The sequence below is a fragment of the Coffea arabica genome, chromosome 6e (genome assembly GCF_036785885.1).
Source record: "Coffea arabica cultivar ET-39 chromosome 6e, Coffea Arabica ET-39 HiFi, whole genome shotgun sequence".
NCBI lineage: Eukaryota > Viridiplantae > Streptophyta > Magnoliopsida > Gentianales > Rubiaceae > Coffea > Coffea arabica.
The window spans coordinates 6,046,631-6,066,028 of record NC_092321.1 but is presented as its reverse complement, the minus strand read 5'-3'; the positions used below and the strand labels follow the sequence as shown (position 1 = coordinate 6,066,028).

Below are 19,398 nucleotides of genomic sequence, written 5' to 3'. Positions count from 1 at the left end.
CAGCAGCGAAGGCAAAAATGAGGGTCTAAATATTTCTTTCCAGTCTTGGGATTGTTACTTGAAGTCACAATTCATGAACGTAAACATCATAAATCATTAAAACCTATTGTCTAAAAGTCCTTTTAAAGTACAAGGACAACGTGAGTACTTACCTTTTCAAGTTGTAATCTACATTTGGGGTAGTTCTTAAATATGATCAAACTACTATTTCCTTTAAAAAAATTATCCAAGGAATGTATGTCTTAAATTTTTTAAACAAAAAATAGACACTTAAATGACGCATGAGGATGACAATCTTTACGTTTTAATTTTTTTTTAAATAAGAAAGAAGTAAGATTTAAGAAATAGAGACGAGACAGAGAATTTGAATCTTCCATTTCTAATTTGTAACGCCTCAACTTTGTTGTGTTTGATGACTAGAACTCATAAAGATAAAAATAAATTCAGAGATGCATTCCCTACGAAGAGGGAAAATAGAAGGGGGACGAAAAAAATGAAGGCAGTTTGCCGAAAGAGAAAGCAATGAGCGAGAGAAAGCGTAGGACCGACAACATGGAAAAATATCAGCATCCCAGCCCTCGGTAAACACCTGCTCACGTACAGGCTACAGGGGAGAGGAGCCTTTGTTCTTTTAATTAGCCTCTTTTTTTTTTTTTTTAAAGAATTAATCCTCAACAAAAACATATTCTGGGAATCTTCTCTTGAGTCCCATAGTCTATCAATTTTCAGATATATTCTCACATATCTCTGTACCCTTTTCATCTCTTCTTCTCAAGAACCCAATCCTTCCTAGCCCAACCAACAACTTGCATTCACAAGACAGTGCAGCAAGTAGTCTACAGCTTACCATTCTATTTCGGCACAAAGTGCATTTCTCACTACAACTAGAATAATTAACTTCCAATACTATTAACATGTGTGTTCAAGATTCAGAGCAAGTTAGGGACGGAATGGAGAACTGTTCCGAGAATCAGGAAAATTCCAAGGCTTGGCCTTTGCATTCTCCTTTGGTATTTTCTCCCAGTGAAGATGATACCTCACCCCAGATTGACAATTGGGAGAAAGGCACAATTTTGGATCATGTTCCGCTGAGGAATTCCTTTCCAGTAAGAATTAAGAAATGGGATTTGTTTTCAAATCGACGTCTCATATTTCGCATTCTTTTGTTTCATTTTCTGTTAGTATTGTTTGTATGCGTACTGAATTTTATCTTTAAGTCCATTTCTGGGTTGTACGATTTCTTCAATTGAATTTTAGTCTGCGGCTTTATTACTCTCTCTCTCTCTCTCTCTCCCTCTCTCTCTTTTGTGGTTATTGCTTGATATGAGAGGTCTAGACTTTTGGTGAGTATAGAATTTGTTTTTATATTCCTTTCTAGTATCTGAGCTATTATAAATCATGAGGATGATACGAGGACTTGTATATTTCTCGTCGGTAACTGTTTTTTTGTATGGTGAATAGGATAGGGAAGGCTAATTTTTACTAGACTGAAATTTAGCTTTTTTAAGGCTACTGGATTTAAGATCACAAGGATTTTTCTTTTTTAACCCCTTTAGGAAGATACCCTGATATTCTTAATCGCCCAAAGTTCTTGACTTTATGATTTAGAGAAATGATGAACTAACCAATTAGATTTATTGTTCTGGATAACTGAAGCAGCAGAATTTCAGAAAAAGGTCCCTTATGTTAAGGTATGTAAAGAATTTTCATTTTCCCAGATGAACAAGAACGAACATAAGCTTGTTTAGGGCCGTGTTCATTGCTGTAACTGGAGAATAAATTAGTGTCCTCTTTGAAACTTCAAACATCCTATGTATTCCCTCTCATGCGTTTCTCTCTTTTGTGTCAGCTGGAAAGCATTGGTGAGGATACCGCTTTTACAGAAAGAAAACAGATCTCCATGAATAACTTTTTTCCTGCTCTTCGGTCAGGAGAGTTCTCTGACATTGGACGTCGTCCTGATATGGAGGACACTCACATCTGCATTGAGGACCTAGCTAAGAAATTTGGATGCCACAAAATTGGTGAGGAAGCTATCTCCTTGTATGGTGTAAGTTCTTTGACCTCAATGAATTAATGTCTGCTTGCAACATCACTTGTAGAAAAAATGAGGCAGTTGACTGGAATTTGAGCTTTAGCTTTGGTTTAAAATATAGATTTTCAATTGTAGGTCACGTCTGCCATTGTAGTTTTAAACATTCATTGGTTGGAAAAGCAATACCATGTGTCTAGTGTAGCCATTTTAGATTGAATGTACACAATTGCTGGAGTAGTTTGGTACAATCCTACTTTTTAAAATGTTTTCAAGTTTTAGATGATTGATTTGTGGGGTTAAAAGTTAAAATGAGCTTTATATTAGTCAAGTGCAAACTTTCCATCTTCTGAAAGTGAATGTGTTTTAGGATTGAGGGAAACAGTCGAATGATACTGAATTGAAATGTTGGGAGCATCGTATGAAAAATTAGAATGCTTACGTTAAGAAACTGCTGGGCTGGTCCCTACTCTTTAGTTTACCTTATTTATGTAAATGTTGAAATATATATAGTGTACTGGACACTGGTAAGCCCTTGAGGGCTTTGCTTGGCTCATGACAAGGGCCTCTAATCCCTCCTGCCCCAAAATTTCCTCCCTCTTATGTACGTACTTATCTTCTAGTCAAGTGAAATTATAGCTTCTAGAACATACTTATCTTTCTATATACTATAGTTATCTATAGGTGTATGGGCTTTTGTGTTTAGAGTACAAGTAGATGAGTTAGCCAAAGATTTATTTTGTTGTGGTCTATGTGGTGCTGAATGGCTGTGTGTCATCTAAGTACCCCCATCATATTAACATCCTATTTAGTTTGTCTGGTTGTTTTGTAGAGCTCAATTAGTAGTCATCATGTCTCCCTCTTGTCCACTTGTCCATTGTCTACTCTTTGTGGATGCTCCTGCCTTTTCTTTTTAACTTGAGATACCTGATGCAGTTGCACTAAAGACAGGTATTTGATGGACACGATGGGAAGGATGCAGCACAATTTGTACGTGACCAGTTACCAAGGGTTATTGTGGAAGATGCAGATTTTCCTTTAGAACTTGAGAAAGTGGTTACAAGGTCTTTCTTGAAAACAGATGCTGCATTTGCAAATTCATGCTTTCTTAAGCCTTCCCTGTCCTCTGGCACAACTGCACTCACTGCAATGATATTTGGGAGGTGAGTTGATATACTTAATGACTAATTGTCTAAACATTTAATAGCATTAACAAGTAACTCAGAGTCCTCTCTTACTGCTTAATCTTGAACCTGCTGAGTGGGTTTCATGTGCTATTGGGTTCAAGTAAATGGCTTAACTTCAGTTTTTGCCACCACATAACATGGTATCTCACCATGATCGGCTTCAAAGATGGTTATCCATCCAGGCTTTCACATGATAACATATTTGATAGCATAAAATCAAGTACATTGTACTTCCTTCTTCATGTGGTCGTAATTGGATAATGATGCTCACATGGCTGATATTCAAAAATAGGGTAGGGCTGTAGGACTAAAGTAGAAGTATTATATCAATATGAATAAAGCTTTTGCACAAACTAGACTGATCTGACCACCTATTTTCCGGTTAAATTCGTCTTTCATGCTGAAAATTATGCTAGTAAAATCACGCTTTCATTGTTTGCATTGTGGGGGTTTTCTGCAGATCATTATTAGTAGCGAATGCTGGAGATTGTAGAGCTGTTCTTTCTCGTCGTGGAGTGGCTATAGAGATGTCAAAGGATCATAGACCTTGTTGCATGAATGAAAGGATGCGAATCGAGTCTTTGGGGGGGTATATTGTTGATGATTATTTGAATGGGTCATTAGGTGTAACTCGAGCATTGGGTGATTGGCACAAAGGTCTGAAGGAAGGTGACAAGGGTGGTCCATTGACTGCAGAACCAGAACTCAAGTTGTTGACACTGACTAAAGAAGATGAGTTCCTGATAATCGGTAGTGATGGTATATGGGATGATTTTAGAAGCCAGAATGCAGTAGATTTTGTGAGGAGGAGATTGCAAGAACATAATAATGTGAAACAGTGCTGCATGGAAATGGTGAATGAAGCAAAAAAAAGGGGGGCCATAGACAACTTGACAGTAGTAATTGTTTGCTTTCACTTGGAGCCCCCACCTTCAATAACAGTGCAAAGGACTAGATTCAGGCGGAGCATTTCGGCGGAGGGGATTCAGAATCTTAAAATTCTGCTAGAAGGGTAGAGCCACTAGCTTCTAACCGTCTGATTGATTAGAGGTCCATCATACCCAATATATTACGGTGCTGTTGCTGATGATGATGATGATGATGATGATAAAAATAATTGCATCTGTAAATACATTTTTACTAGATAGGTACTTTAGTATCGGTAAAGTTCTAGGAAAAGAGTGAATGACATTATGGGGAGATGACTTCTCTCGTGTAGATGAGACAACCATTGAGATGTACACGAGTCCAACGATTCTTCAACTTTACTGTCCTCTAATCATGTCAATTTCCTACGCGTGCCTTGGATTTCTTCTTGTCCTGTGCATTGAATGAACAACATTACCATATGGTATTTTATCATAAAACTGTACATTACCATATGGTGCCTTCGAAACTCCAAATTTGACGTTATTAGTAGACCTTCTGCTTCTGCTTCAATCATAAGCGCACAAGTTAGACCACCTGCTTCAATCATGAGCGCACAAGTTAGACCACCTGCTTCAATCATGAGCACACAAGTGGATCAGGTTTTTTGTGGTCACCAGTAGTAATGGTGGGGTGCAGTGCAGACACTAACTATAGTAGAGACGCCAACTCAAGAAATGTAGATATTAATATAATAAATGTAGATATTAGCACAATAAAATGAAAAAATATAATAATTTTTTTTTTCATACATTGAAATTGGTACTCAACATTTAACCTCCCATCCAATTCAAAAATACCTCATTTTCACCATGAAAAGTAAACCAGTGACAGCAGAGAACCCTGATCCGACGAAATTGGAGCCGGATTAAAGAAGCTGAGACGAGGCTCTAAACGCTTTGGAACACACTGCATGTCACGATGCGCCGACCAGCTTCGTGGCTAGTTGCACTGAATTTTGGGACACTGGGGGGGATTTTCTTCAATTATTCTTTTTGATGGACCAATGTTACATGTTGAGAGTCTGAGCACTAATCACTCAGGAATTTCATCCTGTTTCCTATCATATATACACAGATACTGACAGTCTGAAGAATTACAATTGCAATCCTCTTATTTCCATTTCTCGATACACCTATAGGGCTACAACCAGCGACAAAATGTAAACTAGCAACGGATGGATTGAAAACAGGCATTGGCCATCTTACCCAAGAAAAGCCAAGAGCCGCTTCTTCCCTTGATCCACTTTTTGGTTTCCAATCTCATCATTTTCAGTCTTTTTTCTTATCAATGATAAGTTGGAAAGATTAGCTTTTGTGAAACAAACAATTGCCTTATAGCGAGGCAAGAGTAGTTCCGTTTATCTTCGAAGCAAAATCAGAATTAAAGAACCAACATGGTAACAAAAGAAGTCAACCATGTGCATTCTTCTAAAAAATGGGGTACGAATTACAAAGTACAACATTTCTCTAAAAAAGGTAACAAAATTTCATCTCATAGATTTCTCTACTCTTCCGCCAATACTACAATATGATACAAAGGAACCGACCAAATGGTAGCTCAAGAATGCAAAATCATAGTACAAGAATCATGTGATTTATCCTGCATACTAGTATACAATGTAGGAATCCTTTCTCTGGTAAGATACACGAACTATCACTGGAGTAACCGTAGTCTCAATGGCAATAAACAATCCTGTCTCTCACATAATAGACGATAAATGTGTATAATACTGTAGACTAGAGTTTATAGTTAATGAGTAATCACATGGAACCAAAGCCATTTTCCCTCATTCAGCTTTCCTTTAATCTCATTCTTTACAAGATGAATCAATAACAAGCTTGCCAAGAATATTGAAACAATGAGCATAAAAAACACGCTGTTCCATCCTCCAGTTGATATGTAACCAGCCAGAAGGGGCCCAATTGCTGCCCCAACAGAACCAGTACCATCTATGATTGCAGAAACCGTGGCTAAGGCACGAGAGTTACCTTTAATCACACTCTGGGTACCAAGATCAGTGGCAACAGCTGTGGTAATTAGCGAGTACGGCCCATTGACCAGCAACCCAGAAACAAACATTAATGCAATATTCCATACCATAGACACACTTCCATAAATGCGATACAAAACAAGGGCTGGAATCGATAACAAGAAGAATAGAAGAGAGCTAACAGCTTGAGCTTCAATTAGGTCAGATATGAATCCTGCCAGAATGCCACCAGCAACACCTCCAATATCAAAAATCGTTGAAAGGATGCCAGCAGTTCTGTGAGACACGTGCACCCCGCCAATGGCTTCAAAACAAGACCAAACACATCGTTGTGAATATCAAACAGTTTGATCAGACAAGTAGATGAACTGAACAACATCAGCTCCAGGAACACAAATTCCAATATTGAAAAAAAAAAGGTTAACATAATGCATATTTAACTCGAACGATTAGGATTTTCTACTTTATAAATTGTCTGAAAGTTCTCTTTCCCACACAATAAATATGGAATCTAATTTCTATAAGATTCAGACACTACGCAATGCATTTCTCTTTGTGTAGCATATAAAACTTAAGCAGCTATAAATGGCAATGTAACAAGTAACATAATCTGCGATCTCATTTGATAGTCATTTGAACCGAAAATCATTTAAAGCTCTAGTACTCTCAGCTCTGGATAAAACCATAAGCTAGACATACAAATAAAAAGACACTCTTTCTTCCCCTTTGGGTTACGTTCAAAAATCAAAATTTGCATCACAAATTGAAAAAATGAGGATTAGACAATTACCTGTGTGCCTTAGGTAAAAAGGCAACCAATAAAGAAAGGTATAAGCAACAAGCTTGGAGAAGAACAGGGAGAAAGCATAAGGGGCCACTCCCGGCAACCTCCAAGCTTCCAGGAATCCAATTGCAACTGAAACACCCTCATCCACAGAACCAACAAATCCCTCTTCTCCTGATTCAACTTTTTCTGAATCCACCAACGCAACTGCCTCCACACTCATCTCAATCTCCATTTCCGGAAACTCAAATCCAACATTTTCAGGACTGACAACAAGAAACAAATACACCAGAACTGCCACAATTATAATCAAAGTCCCAGGTAAGACGAAACACCAACCCCACCCAAATCCCAGCACTGAAGAAGCTACTACTGAACCAATAATGTTACCAACCGAGGCCTGAGAATTCCATATCCCCATGATCAACCCTCTTTTGGACTTCTCAAACCAATTGCCTACCACTGCAACCACACAAGGCCAACCAATGGACTGAAACAATCCACACAAAATCTGAACAATCACGAAAAATGCGAAAGAATGCACGTCAAGAAAGTAGCCTAACCCGAAAAATATCACTAAACAGCCACTGCCCAGCATTCCTATAGTCAAGAACAGCCTCAAATCAAAGCTATCACCAATGTGGCCAGCGAAATACATCCCAACAGAATAGGCCAATAGGAATGAAAGATCCAGCTCCCCCAGACGGTGGGGTCCACGTCGGCCATTAAACGGAGCCCACCCAGTGGCATTTTTACCTGGGTTTTGGCTGGATTGAAATGGGTCGGAGTTAAACACCGAAGCCACGACGTGGATCGTGGTGTTTGCAGTTTGGACTTCGGGGCCAAGTATGGATTTGACAATACTTGGAGGTTTACGGGAGGCATGGAAGGAAGAGTAGGCAGTGAAGGTGAGGAAGAGGACCAGAAATTGGTGGAAACGTAGGGTCCTATGCGGGGATTTGAGGTTGGGGAAGACGGTAAATCCCGGTGGCCATGGTGGTGGTGGCGGATCTAGGGTTTTAAGTTGCATCATCATTTCAGGATATGTATGCGAGTATACATAGTTTTCTTTTCCTTGTTTGTTGCACAACGATCTATTCACGGGAGGACGTCTTTCACCGATCTATTGTCTGATCCATATAGTAGCAATTTGTCGTACAAGCCTACAAGGAAGAAGACGAATAGTGCGGCCTGAAAAAATGCAGCGGTCTTTCGCAGACACAAGAACATCAAGGCAACAAGTTTTCGGCCTAATTTGATCATGTTATAAGTTGTCTGACTTTTTTCTTTAGCTTTTTCTGTGTACTTAGACCTGTCTAGAAGCATGAAGCAATAACCAATTGCTTTAAAATCCTTCCAAAAAAAATATTGCTTTTAAAAAAATCTTTTTTTGAAAATGAAAAACTAAACAGAAAAAGAAGGAAAATTTCACACTAAACGACTTTATACTACAACACTTCGTGATTTAAATTTAAAATTTTAAATGACATCCCACCACCTTGATTTAAGGAGTTTTTATATATGACACATCTATCATGCAGACACAAGCACGTCGTGAGTTTCTATCCTTCTTGTTTTTTTTTTAAAGGTAAACTTAGAAGAGTAACATCCTTAATGTGAAGAATAACCAATGTTATTAAACTCAAACCGAAAAGTGAGTCGGCTAAACTCTTGGGTCAGGGGGTCAACTGGTCAGATTGGTCGAACCGTTCTCAAAAGTCCGATGATGTCAGGATGATATTATAATCATTTTATATTTTTATAAGTTTTAGAAATATTAAAATTAAGTTCTCTGTTATATTTGGCCAATCATGAAAAATGATCCAAAAATTATTAGACTTGTAATCAAATATATACCTATTAATTATATATAAAAGTGTAAATTCATAGTTAAAATATGTACATTCTCCAAAATTACTTGAAAAATTAAATTAAAACAAATTAATACAAGTTCGAATAATTGATGCTAAATTAATGAGATCATAGGAATGAAAATATCTTAATTTAGAGATCATTTAGGAAAACGAGTGATTTTTGATATTTACACTAAATGGGTGATGTTTTCTTATTCCGATTAATAAATGAAAGTGTTATAATTTAGATAACTCAGATTATGTTTGGAAAAAAGAAGAAAAAAAGTTTAAGAACCGGATCAACCAGTCGAATCAGGTCATTAGTTTAGCCGATTTTGGATGATTTTTGACCAAAGTAATTTTATATTACAAACTAGGGCCCCGTTTGGCAAGTGAGTTTTTTGGATGTTTGTCTAAAATTTTAATGTAATTTACTATAGAAATTTTTTTTGAAGTGTGTGAATTTTTGAATATTTTGAAATGCATAATTTAAAATTTTTGAGAAATTTTTTAAGATTACTATAGCTGAAGTTGTTAAAAAATTGTAGCAAACAAACTTGACAAAAAATTTGCTTGCCAAACAAAGCCTAGATTGGAAAGAAGACCGATTCACGGTCAGACCGATCGAACCAGCCGATCCGGTCTGGGTCTAATAACACTGAGAATAACACGTTAGTTCAAAGCTAAATTCAAAAGAGTTCAACACTTTCCTTTTTCTTGTTTAAGAATAGACTGCTGGATCATGATATTTTTATCTAATGAACGAGAAAACTTACCCCTCACGAGTAATGCGATTGATTCCGTAATATGATAGTTATCAGCAAGTCTTGTGATTTACCTCTATATGCTACCTTGCTGTTTATTTTTGAGAATAAACTCTATACAATCTTAGGAAATTAGTCTGGCCGAAAGGCTGGAATACCCCTAAGTAAAAAAAAAAGAGAGAGAAAACTTGGTATAATTGCACACATTTTTCTATCATTTATTGATTTCAATCAAAATTTGCCAATGTGATTACTTTTATATTGCTAGCCTTTAATATGTTTTGCAATAATTATTACTCTTTTTTTTCATATATCAATTGTCAACTTCTATCCCTATTTAGGACTATTAATAGTGTTGGATCAGTCCGAACTTAGCCCATTTTGCTCAAAAGAAAAGGGGCCATGCCTGTTATAATTCTAGACAAGCAGAGTTTGGGCCTAAATTTAAAGTTCAATTAAAATGTGAGCCAAATTCGAGTCTCCATGGTTCAATTCGATAAAAGCTTGGCCCATTATATATATATATACACACACATACACACATACACACATACACACATACACACACATATATATAATATAAGTAAATTTTATATATACTGATAGTGTATACACTATTACCGTTGGATTCATGACATGTGTGCAAAAGTTGAATTTCAAATTCAAATTTTATATAGTTGTCATTTATCCAACGTTATACACTGTCAGTGTAGGAAAGATTAATCCATATAATATATCAATATTTTGATATATAATTATATATATGTACCCTAATATATGTAACTATAAATGTATTATTTTTAAATATGTAATGTATAATTAAAATACGGTAATTAATAGAAAAAGAATTATTTTCATTAAATAAATATATTTTTCATGTATTATTATTATTATTCATGTATTTTAAATGAAATAGATACAATAGTATTTTTAATGAGCTTTTTACTAGTTTATGTGTAATTATAATGTCGTAGATTTCAAATTAACTTTACTACTTAATGGTTATAATAATTATATTAAGAAAATTAAGTAGTAATAAATGAGTTTAGGATAAACTCGAATTAGATTCAAAAGCCGAATATATTGTGAGTCAAGTATGAGTTTCACATATATTACTCCAAGACTCATGGTTAGAAATTCAAATATTTTACTAAGTTAGACGGGATTGAACTTATTAAAACTTGTCGCAAATGGGCCGACTGTCAATTGCATTCTAACTTGTGCTAGAGGAAGGCCCAATTGGCCTAAAGGAAACTAGAATAAAAGAATCTCAGTCGTGCACTACTACACGCGCGTGGACACACACGTGTGCATGTGTGTGTATATATATGAGATTTAAGAATTGCTGATTTAAAAAATATATGAATAAAATCTTCAAAGAAGATATTCTAAAAAGAAACTTATTTCAAAATTGAATGGGTACAAAAGAGAGACATAGCTTGAAAACTTTATTTAAGAGGAGAGAATCATTAATGAATTTGACTATTAGAGTTGAAATTTGAATAGTCCATCTTTCATAAAAATAATTTTAAAGTATTTTTTCAACATATTTTGTAATTAATTTTCATCTCACATACATCATATTTTAGAACATATTTTTTCTTTTTAAATACTTTTAAAGAACATGGCTATGAAAATTTGCACCAGATGGTTCAAAATCATCCTATACTTCCGTCATGTGAGTTTGGATCATGATGAGCAAAGAAGCAACAATCTTGATTCTTAACGCTGAAATCTAGACATATGAACAGGAAACTCCATCTTCCGGGTGTTAAAAATTTTCAAGCATGAAAACTTATGATTTCTTCAGTTCTTTGGTAGCCAAGCACTTTCCAGCTTTGGTTGTTAAAAGGACTGTTTCCTGCGTCCAGGTTTGACATGAGTTCTGTGTTGGTAGCAAAAGCAAGAACTGAATAAATGTTGCTTCTGCATCAGAGTTCTATTGTAATAGTACTAAAAAACAAAAAAGCATCCATAACTTTTCTTTTTATTTTTTATTTTCAAGTACATATTATTACACAGAAGTAGATGCTTCACGCCCAGGCGGCTAAGGAGCAGCTGGTGGAGCAGTTGCAAACCTTAAACATCATAAACAGTAGTGGTAAAAGTAGTAAAACGTTCGCATTAGGTTCTAGATAGAAGTAGCTAGCTAGCGTCGTCAGTGGTGATGATGTCCAGGAGGAGCAGGGGGTGATCCATGGGGCGGAGCGTGACCATGATGGGGTGGAGGTGGTTCGTTGTGTGGAGGACCGGGTGGAGGTGGTGCATGTGGCTTCGGAAGTGGTTCATGAGGGGGCGGGGGGTGATGGTGATGGCCAGGAGGAGGAGTCGGTTCGTGGTGTGGAGGAGGATGCGTGTTTGGCGGTGGCGGTGGCGGCGGATCGCGCATGCTGATGGGCTGCTGCTGAAGGACAAGCGGAATGGTAGATGTAAGATGTCGTAGGGAATTTGAGGAAACGAACGTTGAGCAAGAGTAGTATTTATAGGTCGAATTCTGAAAATCTGGAATTGTGTTTGAATTGTTTTACGTGGGATGAGATTGGATATTCACAGCTAACTGCCGGTCAGACCTCAAGCTACGAGCGTTAGGTTTCTAACCAACATTCACAGAAAATGATTACTACTATCTACAAATCAAGATTCCGATGTTGAACGTTCAATGAAACAATCTTCCCTTTGTCCTATTCTTCCATTGACGATTGATCTGGCAACCACAGATGCTGAGAATGCAAATGGCTTAGATATTAACTGTCCAATTCAGTGAAAAGCAATTCTAAACACACACGCAACGGCCATTGTAATGTAATGTAATGTGGGCTAAATCTTGAAAATCCTGAGTGTGGCATGGTGAGTGCAGCAGGACCAATGTGTGTTCTGCACTGTCCACTGAATGGTGTTGGTTTGAATCTTCAAATGGCTCCAGACAATAAAATATAAACCCTCTGCCGAGATTGGAATCCTTGCAAAGTTTTTTTTTTTTTTTTTTTTTTTAAATAAAATCCAAAACCTCCTACTTATAAATTAGGGATAATTTCAGAAACCTCCCCTGACTTTTGTAACAATTTCATTGAGCTCCTTTGAGGTTTTCAATATTATACTTACCTCTCTTGATGATAGACAATAACTATAATAACCTTCATAATTTTTTCAAAGACAAGTCATTGATAAAAAAGATAACCAAAAAAAAAAGAAAAAACAATTCTTCTTGACCAAGTCACATATTGTGACCAAACTGTTTCACCCATGTCCATTAAATTGTAACCTTCTATCACTCACATAAGGAAGAATTTGGTAATTGAGGGGCTTGGCTATTTGAGTGGGAAAAAGATGAGAATTGTGAGTTTTATGGCTGACAGTTTGGTAGGCAGTATATGGAAGAAACCTATAAAGATGTAAAGATTATAAAGGTAAAAATTATGATGGTGAATTTTGGCATCTAAAATAAAGAGTTTGTTCGGAAAAAGAAAAAGTGATAAGAGTTTGAAAATTTGTGTGGATGTAGAAAACCATGGGATGGAAAACATCAGGACATTGACTAAGTAATAAAACTCATAATTTTGTAGTATACAAGTGTATTCTTAATTTTTAAAAAATTGTAATGACTATTCATATTTTGAAAATTAGATGAGGGCAATTTTGGGCGTTCATATACTTTTTTGGTCTTACATTATTGAGGTGAAACCCAAGCCTATGTTCTAGAGAAAGTATGTGTAATTTTCAAAACGTAAGGGGATCGGAGTTGTCTGCAATTGTCAAAAATCTCAGGGCAAGTTTTTAAAATTACTCTTATAAATTATAATCCCTCCCATCTTATTAACCAATTCAGTCTTTTTTCAAATCTTCGAAAGTTGTCACATAATACAGGAGCAAAAACATAGGCCGTGCTTTACTCCTAAAGATATGCTAACAATATATTGTATATATGTAACCCGATATTATGATGCTATCATTCACAATTCATCATAAAACAAAGTAAATGGGGAAAAAAAATATCTAACAATGGTATTGCAACGATTGTCAATGGCACTCCATCTCGCTTGTACTCTTATACAGAATTACATGCAAAAGAAAAAAACAAACGAAGTTTCATTAATAAATAATTTAAATGCCATTAACATTTACTCTATCCAATTCTGTCATGTGCAAGATTTTGTTATATTTTGACACAATCCCTTTCAACTATCAACAAGACCATCCTAACCTACTAAAATCTGGTTAAAAGCTTAGATGGAAAGTCTATATCGAAAAGACAATTAACCCTCAAGTATCATCCTAAAATTTGGTCACTTTCCGCAGTCATGTGAAAGCAACGAGATGGAGAAATATCGCTACCAAACACATACTCCAACTATTTACTATTTAGTTCAGTTATCACGCAACTAAGGTTCGTTTGGGGTTGTGATATTTTTTTTTTAAAATAGCATTTTTAGGTGTTAAAAGCATTTTTAATACATTTGATAAATATCATTTCATAAAATTAAGAATGGTGTTTTTTTGTGTTAAAAACACTTTTCATAAAAGCTCAAATTTGATATTTTTAGAATAATTTTTGTGATTTAAAAAATAAAATATTAAATTGAATCATTTTATTTTACATTATAAATTAAATAAAGAGATACATATATTTAAAATTTTTTAAACTTATATATTATCGTACTTAGTGAACTTTTCAACTCGTTTTCAAAACAATGGAAAAAAGGAAAAAATAAAAATGAAGCAAAAGAGACATCTCACCCGTACACCTTGCCACTGACTCAGCCCTCCAATTTCATTTATCACCACCGTCCCCTCTAAGAATCTGAAAAATACAGAAAACAAGAAAAGTTTAGAATGAAAAATGTTAGAATAATTTCACATCGTCCCTCTCTTCCCTCAGGATTTCATGATGGGAGAAGAGAGTTTTCATTTGATTACCAATTTTGATCGATAAAAATGGGTTCCAGTGGTAGCCGTTTAGGGGGCTCTCGCCCACCCCCTTCTCGGCTCCCTCAGCATCATCATCGTCGTCGTCATCGTCCCAGCTTCAAACGCGTCCTCTCTTCTCTCTTCATTTGTGGTGCCTTGCCTTCCTCTCGCCATCCTCATGAGGTGTCTCCACAGGTTTTATGTAATATGAATCATTTTCTTTTATACATGGATTTTGGTACTTCATATTTCAGGATTTCAGGATTTTTTTTGGTTATTTTAATTTTTAACTTAAAACCGTTGGAAAGTGATTGGCATGTGGTGCATTTCTTGATTGGTTTATATTCTAGCTGATAAAATCATGCATTTTTAATAAGGCCCATAAAAATTACATAGGTTGCTTAGTTGAGTTCCTCTTCAACGGTAAAGAGCTTTTCCGGGTGGGGGTGGTGACAAATGTTGTTGGTGACGGCTGATTTAGGATGATGAGCGCGGGGAAGAATTACTTTTTGGTTTATTTTATGGGTCTAAGAGTCTATTAGATTCTGATCGGAAAATTATAGTGAAAAAGAAAAATTGATTTTCGGAACAAAAGAAGAGTTTGGGCATTTTTTTATTGTAGAAAACTTGAAATGGCTGGATATATTACTTGCACATTTGGAATGCAATGCTATCTTTGCATATTCTGTTCGTGGAATTAAATGATTGGCGTGCGAAACTAAACGTTGTTTGTTGAGGAGCTTGTAATTTTTTTTTTCTGGTGAAGTTGTTAGGTTGTAGTGAATTGAGCTTCTTCTCAGTATGGGAGCTTGAATTCAGAACTTGATACTGAAATAACAGTGAAACTGAGGGAAGAGGAGAGGAAATGTTACTATTTTGAGTAAACCTGAGAGTGAAAGAGGAATCGGTTTTTTATTATTATTTTTTTATTTACTTCTTATTTACTCTATTAGGTGTATGAGCAGATACTAATATACGATAGCAATGTCTGGTTCATTTGCAACTTCTGAGATCTGTATGCTTGATTTGAAGATAATTCTTGTACGTGCTGCCTTTCCTTCCAGATTGGAGCATGCAAAAGTATTGTGTGGATTGGGGCAAGTTTGTTTGAAACCCTCTCTGCTCTTCTGGCTTTCTGCCAAACCTTTCTTGCGGAAATATTATTTTAATTAGTGATTTGATGTATTTGTCTTCTGGAAGAGCCATGTGAGGTGTAAATCTCATATGCAGTTCTGTAACAGGAAAAGGAGAGCAATATTATCATCAACTGTGATTATTTAACTCTCGAGTACAGCTGATAAAACCAACTGCAGTCAAAGCATGGTTTTACGTTTGTTTGCCGGTGTGGTTGGTGTGTTAACTTGTGGCCTTTTTGTGTCAATATCATTTAAATTTGCTGAATTATTTTTTTGTTTTGTTTGGAGCAAAGAAAGACTTCCATGCTTTGTTGGATTGCATTTTTTTGAATAAAGTTTTGAAATGGGCTAGGTAGGTTAGGTATTGAAGTTTAAGTTTTTTTTATTGGCCATTGTTTTCTGTAGATGGAAGATGATCCAGCTGAAAAACTGGTAAATTCTGCTGAAGACGATGGTCTGGAGAAGATCCAAATTCCACCTAAGAGTTCTTCTTTTCACAGTGGTACTGAACATCCAATTCCTACAACTGAAACTGGAGCTGGATCTCAAAGAGGCACATTGCCTGGCGATAGCTCTTCTAGAGAAGATTCTCCTGGAAATGTTGAGGCAATTGATAAAGGAAAAAGGTTGTATGAGAATAAGGAATTAGCGTTTAATTCTCAATCACTTCTTACTTGTAGAAGCTATGATGCTAGTACATCCTATGAAGATGAACCTTCTACAGAAACAGAATCTGCAAATGCCAGGGCGAATGCAGATGCTCTTAACCGGGGTAACAATGTGATGAATGAGAATGTGCCTCATAGTTGTGCTGGCTTTATGCTTTCTAATTGTCCATCTTCTGTTGGACTTGGAGAATCTTCATCAGATGAAGTATCAGTTGAAAATTGTGCAAATGAACTGATGCTTTTCCACGACTGTGATTCTGGTTCAGCATCTGTTCTTTCTGAATCTCCAGTGGGTGATACTTCTCAGCAGATTACTCCTTCGAGTCTAGGATTCCTGTTGACAGAGAGAGATCAGGGTCATACAGACAGGAATGTACTTCAAGTTGACATGGTGAGTGTCTCCTCCAATATGTCACCTAGTAGTTCTGCTGGATTGAGCAATCATGAAGCAAGACATAATAGCAGAAGACTTTTCTGGGATGCTTTCTCAAGACGCAGTTCTAGAAGGAATGCAGAGTCCAGATCGCATCTTTTTACAACAGATGACTCCGATGGACTTGAATCTCATGACAGATGGCTTCTTGATTTTAATGGCGATTTCTTTGAGGATGGGATTGGAGGTGATTCACGACCACATCCAAGTAGCAACCAGAATACCAATGAACGTCGGTGGGATTCCAGTTCTGAGGTTATTGCTCAGATACTACTGGTCTTCCATTTATCAGAATACTTCTAGCTACAATTAATTTGTTTTGTAGTTACGACACTATGTTTTCCATCATATCATGTAGATTGCGCCTCTATCCTATTGGTTCCATTAGTCTATGTGCCAGTCCTCCTCAGCGTTAAAAGTGATCTAGAATCTAAGTTAGATTTTGACTGCATGTCTTGATTTCACTGTTAATTTACTAGTAGTATCCCATCTGCATGGTTAAATCTTACTTTATCAAGCACCATTATTCCCTAACAGATATGGGAACGATTTCGTGATGTTGGTCGAAGTGGGACTGATCGACGGGCAGCCACCTGTCCAGCAGGAATTCACCCTGATGGTGCATGCTCATGTGGTTTGATGTTAAGGGCTGAGGAGTCTGGTGCTCGTGCAAGCATTTCACGAATAGTCATGCTTGCTGAAGCATTGTTTGAGGTAATTTACCCTTTCATCTTGGGCTGGTTCCCCCCCCCCCCCCCCCCGGCGGATTTTGAGTTATCCAAATTAACTGTCAAGAATTTAAGTCAAGTTCCTGAAATACCTTTCCATTAATTTGCCACTAATTTTGGTTGTGCTTATTGTGCTGAATGCATGTTTGGGAGTTGAAGAGGTCCTTTTGTTTTTTGAAAAGTATGCTATGTCTTTTAAAGAATTACCATACCTCTGCAGGTCACAGGAATTGACAAATTTCAATTAGGATGCTGTAAAAGATTTAGCTGTAACAGAAGGATGGTATATTTCCTGACATTACCTTGGCACCAGACTCATGGAGAGTGAAAAATGTACCAAGTCATAGAATTAGATCTTAGGCTGTAGGCTGTAGTTAAGTTAATGAATTTTAGGCCAAGAACAACCTGATAAATATGGAATAAGAAACAAGTTAACCAAGGTATTGCTGTAGTATTGGGACGTACTCTTTCAAGAATTGAGGGCTCTTAAAAATGTTTTATGGAGACTCAGTGCTTTTCTTAGTGTTCTAAAACAAATTTTGCTGATATTCCATGACTTTACTTGAAAAAGTTTCTTTGATCACAGGCACAGAAATAACTTTGTTTTATTTCTTTATTGTTCAACATGCTCATATCTTACCATCTCCTAGAATTTTTTTTTTAAATTTTTTTCTAGCAAGGGAAGGGCTATCTCCTAGAAGTTGCTAATGACTTGTCATTTTATTTTGAAATATCCAGGTACTAGATGAAATACATAGACAACCGATGTCACTACCCTTGTCTGTGGTCTCAGTTCCAGCTCCAGAGACAGTTGTTGACTCTCTACCTGTGAAGATTCATAGGAAGCCAGAAAGACTGGAAAGTGGAGATGATGTTATACAGTAAGTTTCCCTGACTATTTTATGCATGTTTACTTTGATGTTGGAGTTTGCACACTAGAGGTTTGCTGATGGGAATATGGAAGGACAGTAATGAATAACTTTATTGTATATAGAAAGTTCTGAGAAGGTAGAAAATCTTGTCTTCTCTCTGGCAATTCCCCCACTAAAGTCCGAGCAAATGATGTTCAAACCAGAAACTTTGCATTTTGTCCTGCTAAATAACTCTTTCCTTGTATGCTGAAGTAAAAGCTACTTAATTTCCAACTGAAGCGGGATAAATTAACATGGATTTTTTGTCGCATAGCCTTCTTTGTATCTTTCACTTTGGGCTTCTGCAAACAGAACTGTTTTCTGAAAGTGGTTAATACCTAGATATTTAGTTAACTATTGCAGTTAATGGCTACACATACCGTAGTATAAAGTTTATTGTATGTTTACAGACTTTTTAGTTGTTCCATGTATGCCATGCAGTCCCTCTTAGCTGGTACTTTACATGCTGATACCCATTCCTGTTTTGTCTAGGTGTTATATTTGCTTGGCAGAGTACGAAGAGGGGGACAAAATAAGAATTCTCCCTTGCCACCATGAGTATCATGTGGCCTGTATTGATAAATGGCTTAAAGAAATACATGGGTACGTACCATCTGTTTTCCTGCAAAATCTTCCATTCATTTCTTTTTCTGTTTCAACTTAGCTCCGTATTACTTGCGTTTACTCAGCATTGTTTCTACTCTAACACTCCAGCGTATGCCCCCTCTGTCGACGAGATGTTCGTGAGGGTTTAAGCTTGACAGGAGGTGCTATTTCAACCTCTGGAGTTCCTTCTTTTTGAGAGGTTTTCTATGTACACATGTACATAAGCCAATTTTGTTCTTGAGCTGTTGTTGCATGTAGCCTTTCGAGAAATATGTACCTCACTTAAAATTTATTGGACCATTGCTTTGATTCAAGGCAAATTTCTTATATATTTCAGTTAAATTCATAAACAAATCCTTCTCTAACCGGTATCAAAGGGAAGCAAAGCGTGTTTTCAATAAATGTAGCAAAGGGAAGCAAAGCGTGTTTTCAATAAATGTAGCAAGCAGAATTCAACTCTAACCGGTATCG

General features: G+C 36.5%; 3 protein-coding genes across 8 annotated transcripts; 2 read left to right on the top strand and 1 right to left on the bottom strand.

The window, feature by feature from the left end:
- The first annotated feature begins 405 nt into the window (after positions 1 to 405).
- On the top strand, positions 406 to 4,514 carry LOC113697327 (probable protein phosphatase 2C 27). Its single transcript, XM_027216906.2, has 4 exons — positions 406 to 1,106; positions 1,850 to 2,050; positions 2,984 to 3,195; positions 3,680 to 4,514. Exons 1-4 carry the CDS (start codon positions 915 to 917, stop codon positions 4,233 to 4,235), a joined length of 1,161 nt encoding a protein of 386 aa, XP_027072707.2. The 5' UTR covers positions 406 to 914; the 3' UTR covers positions 4,236 to 4,514.
- A 1,096-nt stretch (positions 4,515 to 5,610) lies between these two features.
- On the bottom strand, positions 5,611 to 8,207 carry LOC113697268 (putative glycerol-3-phosphate transporter 5). Its single transcript, XM_027216818.2, has 2 exons — positions 6,930 to 8,207; positions 5,611 to 6,443 (listed from the first exon to the last, which is right to left on the bottom strand). Exons 1-2 carry the CDS (start codon positions 7,957 to 7,959, stop codon positions 5,899 to 5,901), a joined length of 1,575 nt encoding a protein of 524 aa, XP_027072619.1. The 5' UTR covers positions 7,960 to 8,207; the 3' UTR covers positions 5,611 to 5,898.
- A 6,058-nt stretch (positions 8,208 to 14,265) lies between these two features.
- On the top strand, positions 14,266 to 19,281 carry LOC113694519 (uncharacterized). Of its 6 annotated transcripts, none has more exons than XM_027213344.2 (6): positions 14,273 to 14,640; positions 15,987 to 16,937; positions 17,220 to 17,396; positions 18,149 to 18,291; positions 18,814 to 18,924; positions 19,011 to 19,281. In XM_027213344.2, exons 1-6 carry the CDS (start codon positions 14,473 to 14,475, stop codon positions 19,066 to 19,068), a joined length of 1,608 nt encoding a protein of 535 aa, XP_027069145.2. In that variant the 5' UTR covers positions 14,273 to 14,472; the 3' UTR covers positions 19,069 to 19,281. The 6 variants fall into 6 exon arrangements, with proteins under 6 accessions (XP_071910877.1, XP_027069145.2, XP_027069144.2 ...); XM_027213343.2 differs by having other exon boundaries at positions 14,275 to 14,628; positions 19,036 to 19,281; XM_027213342.2 differs by having other exon boundaries at positions 14,275 to 14,640; positions 19,036 to 19,281.
- Positions 19,282 to 19,398: the final 117 nt, after the last annotated feature.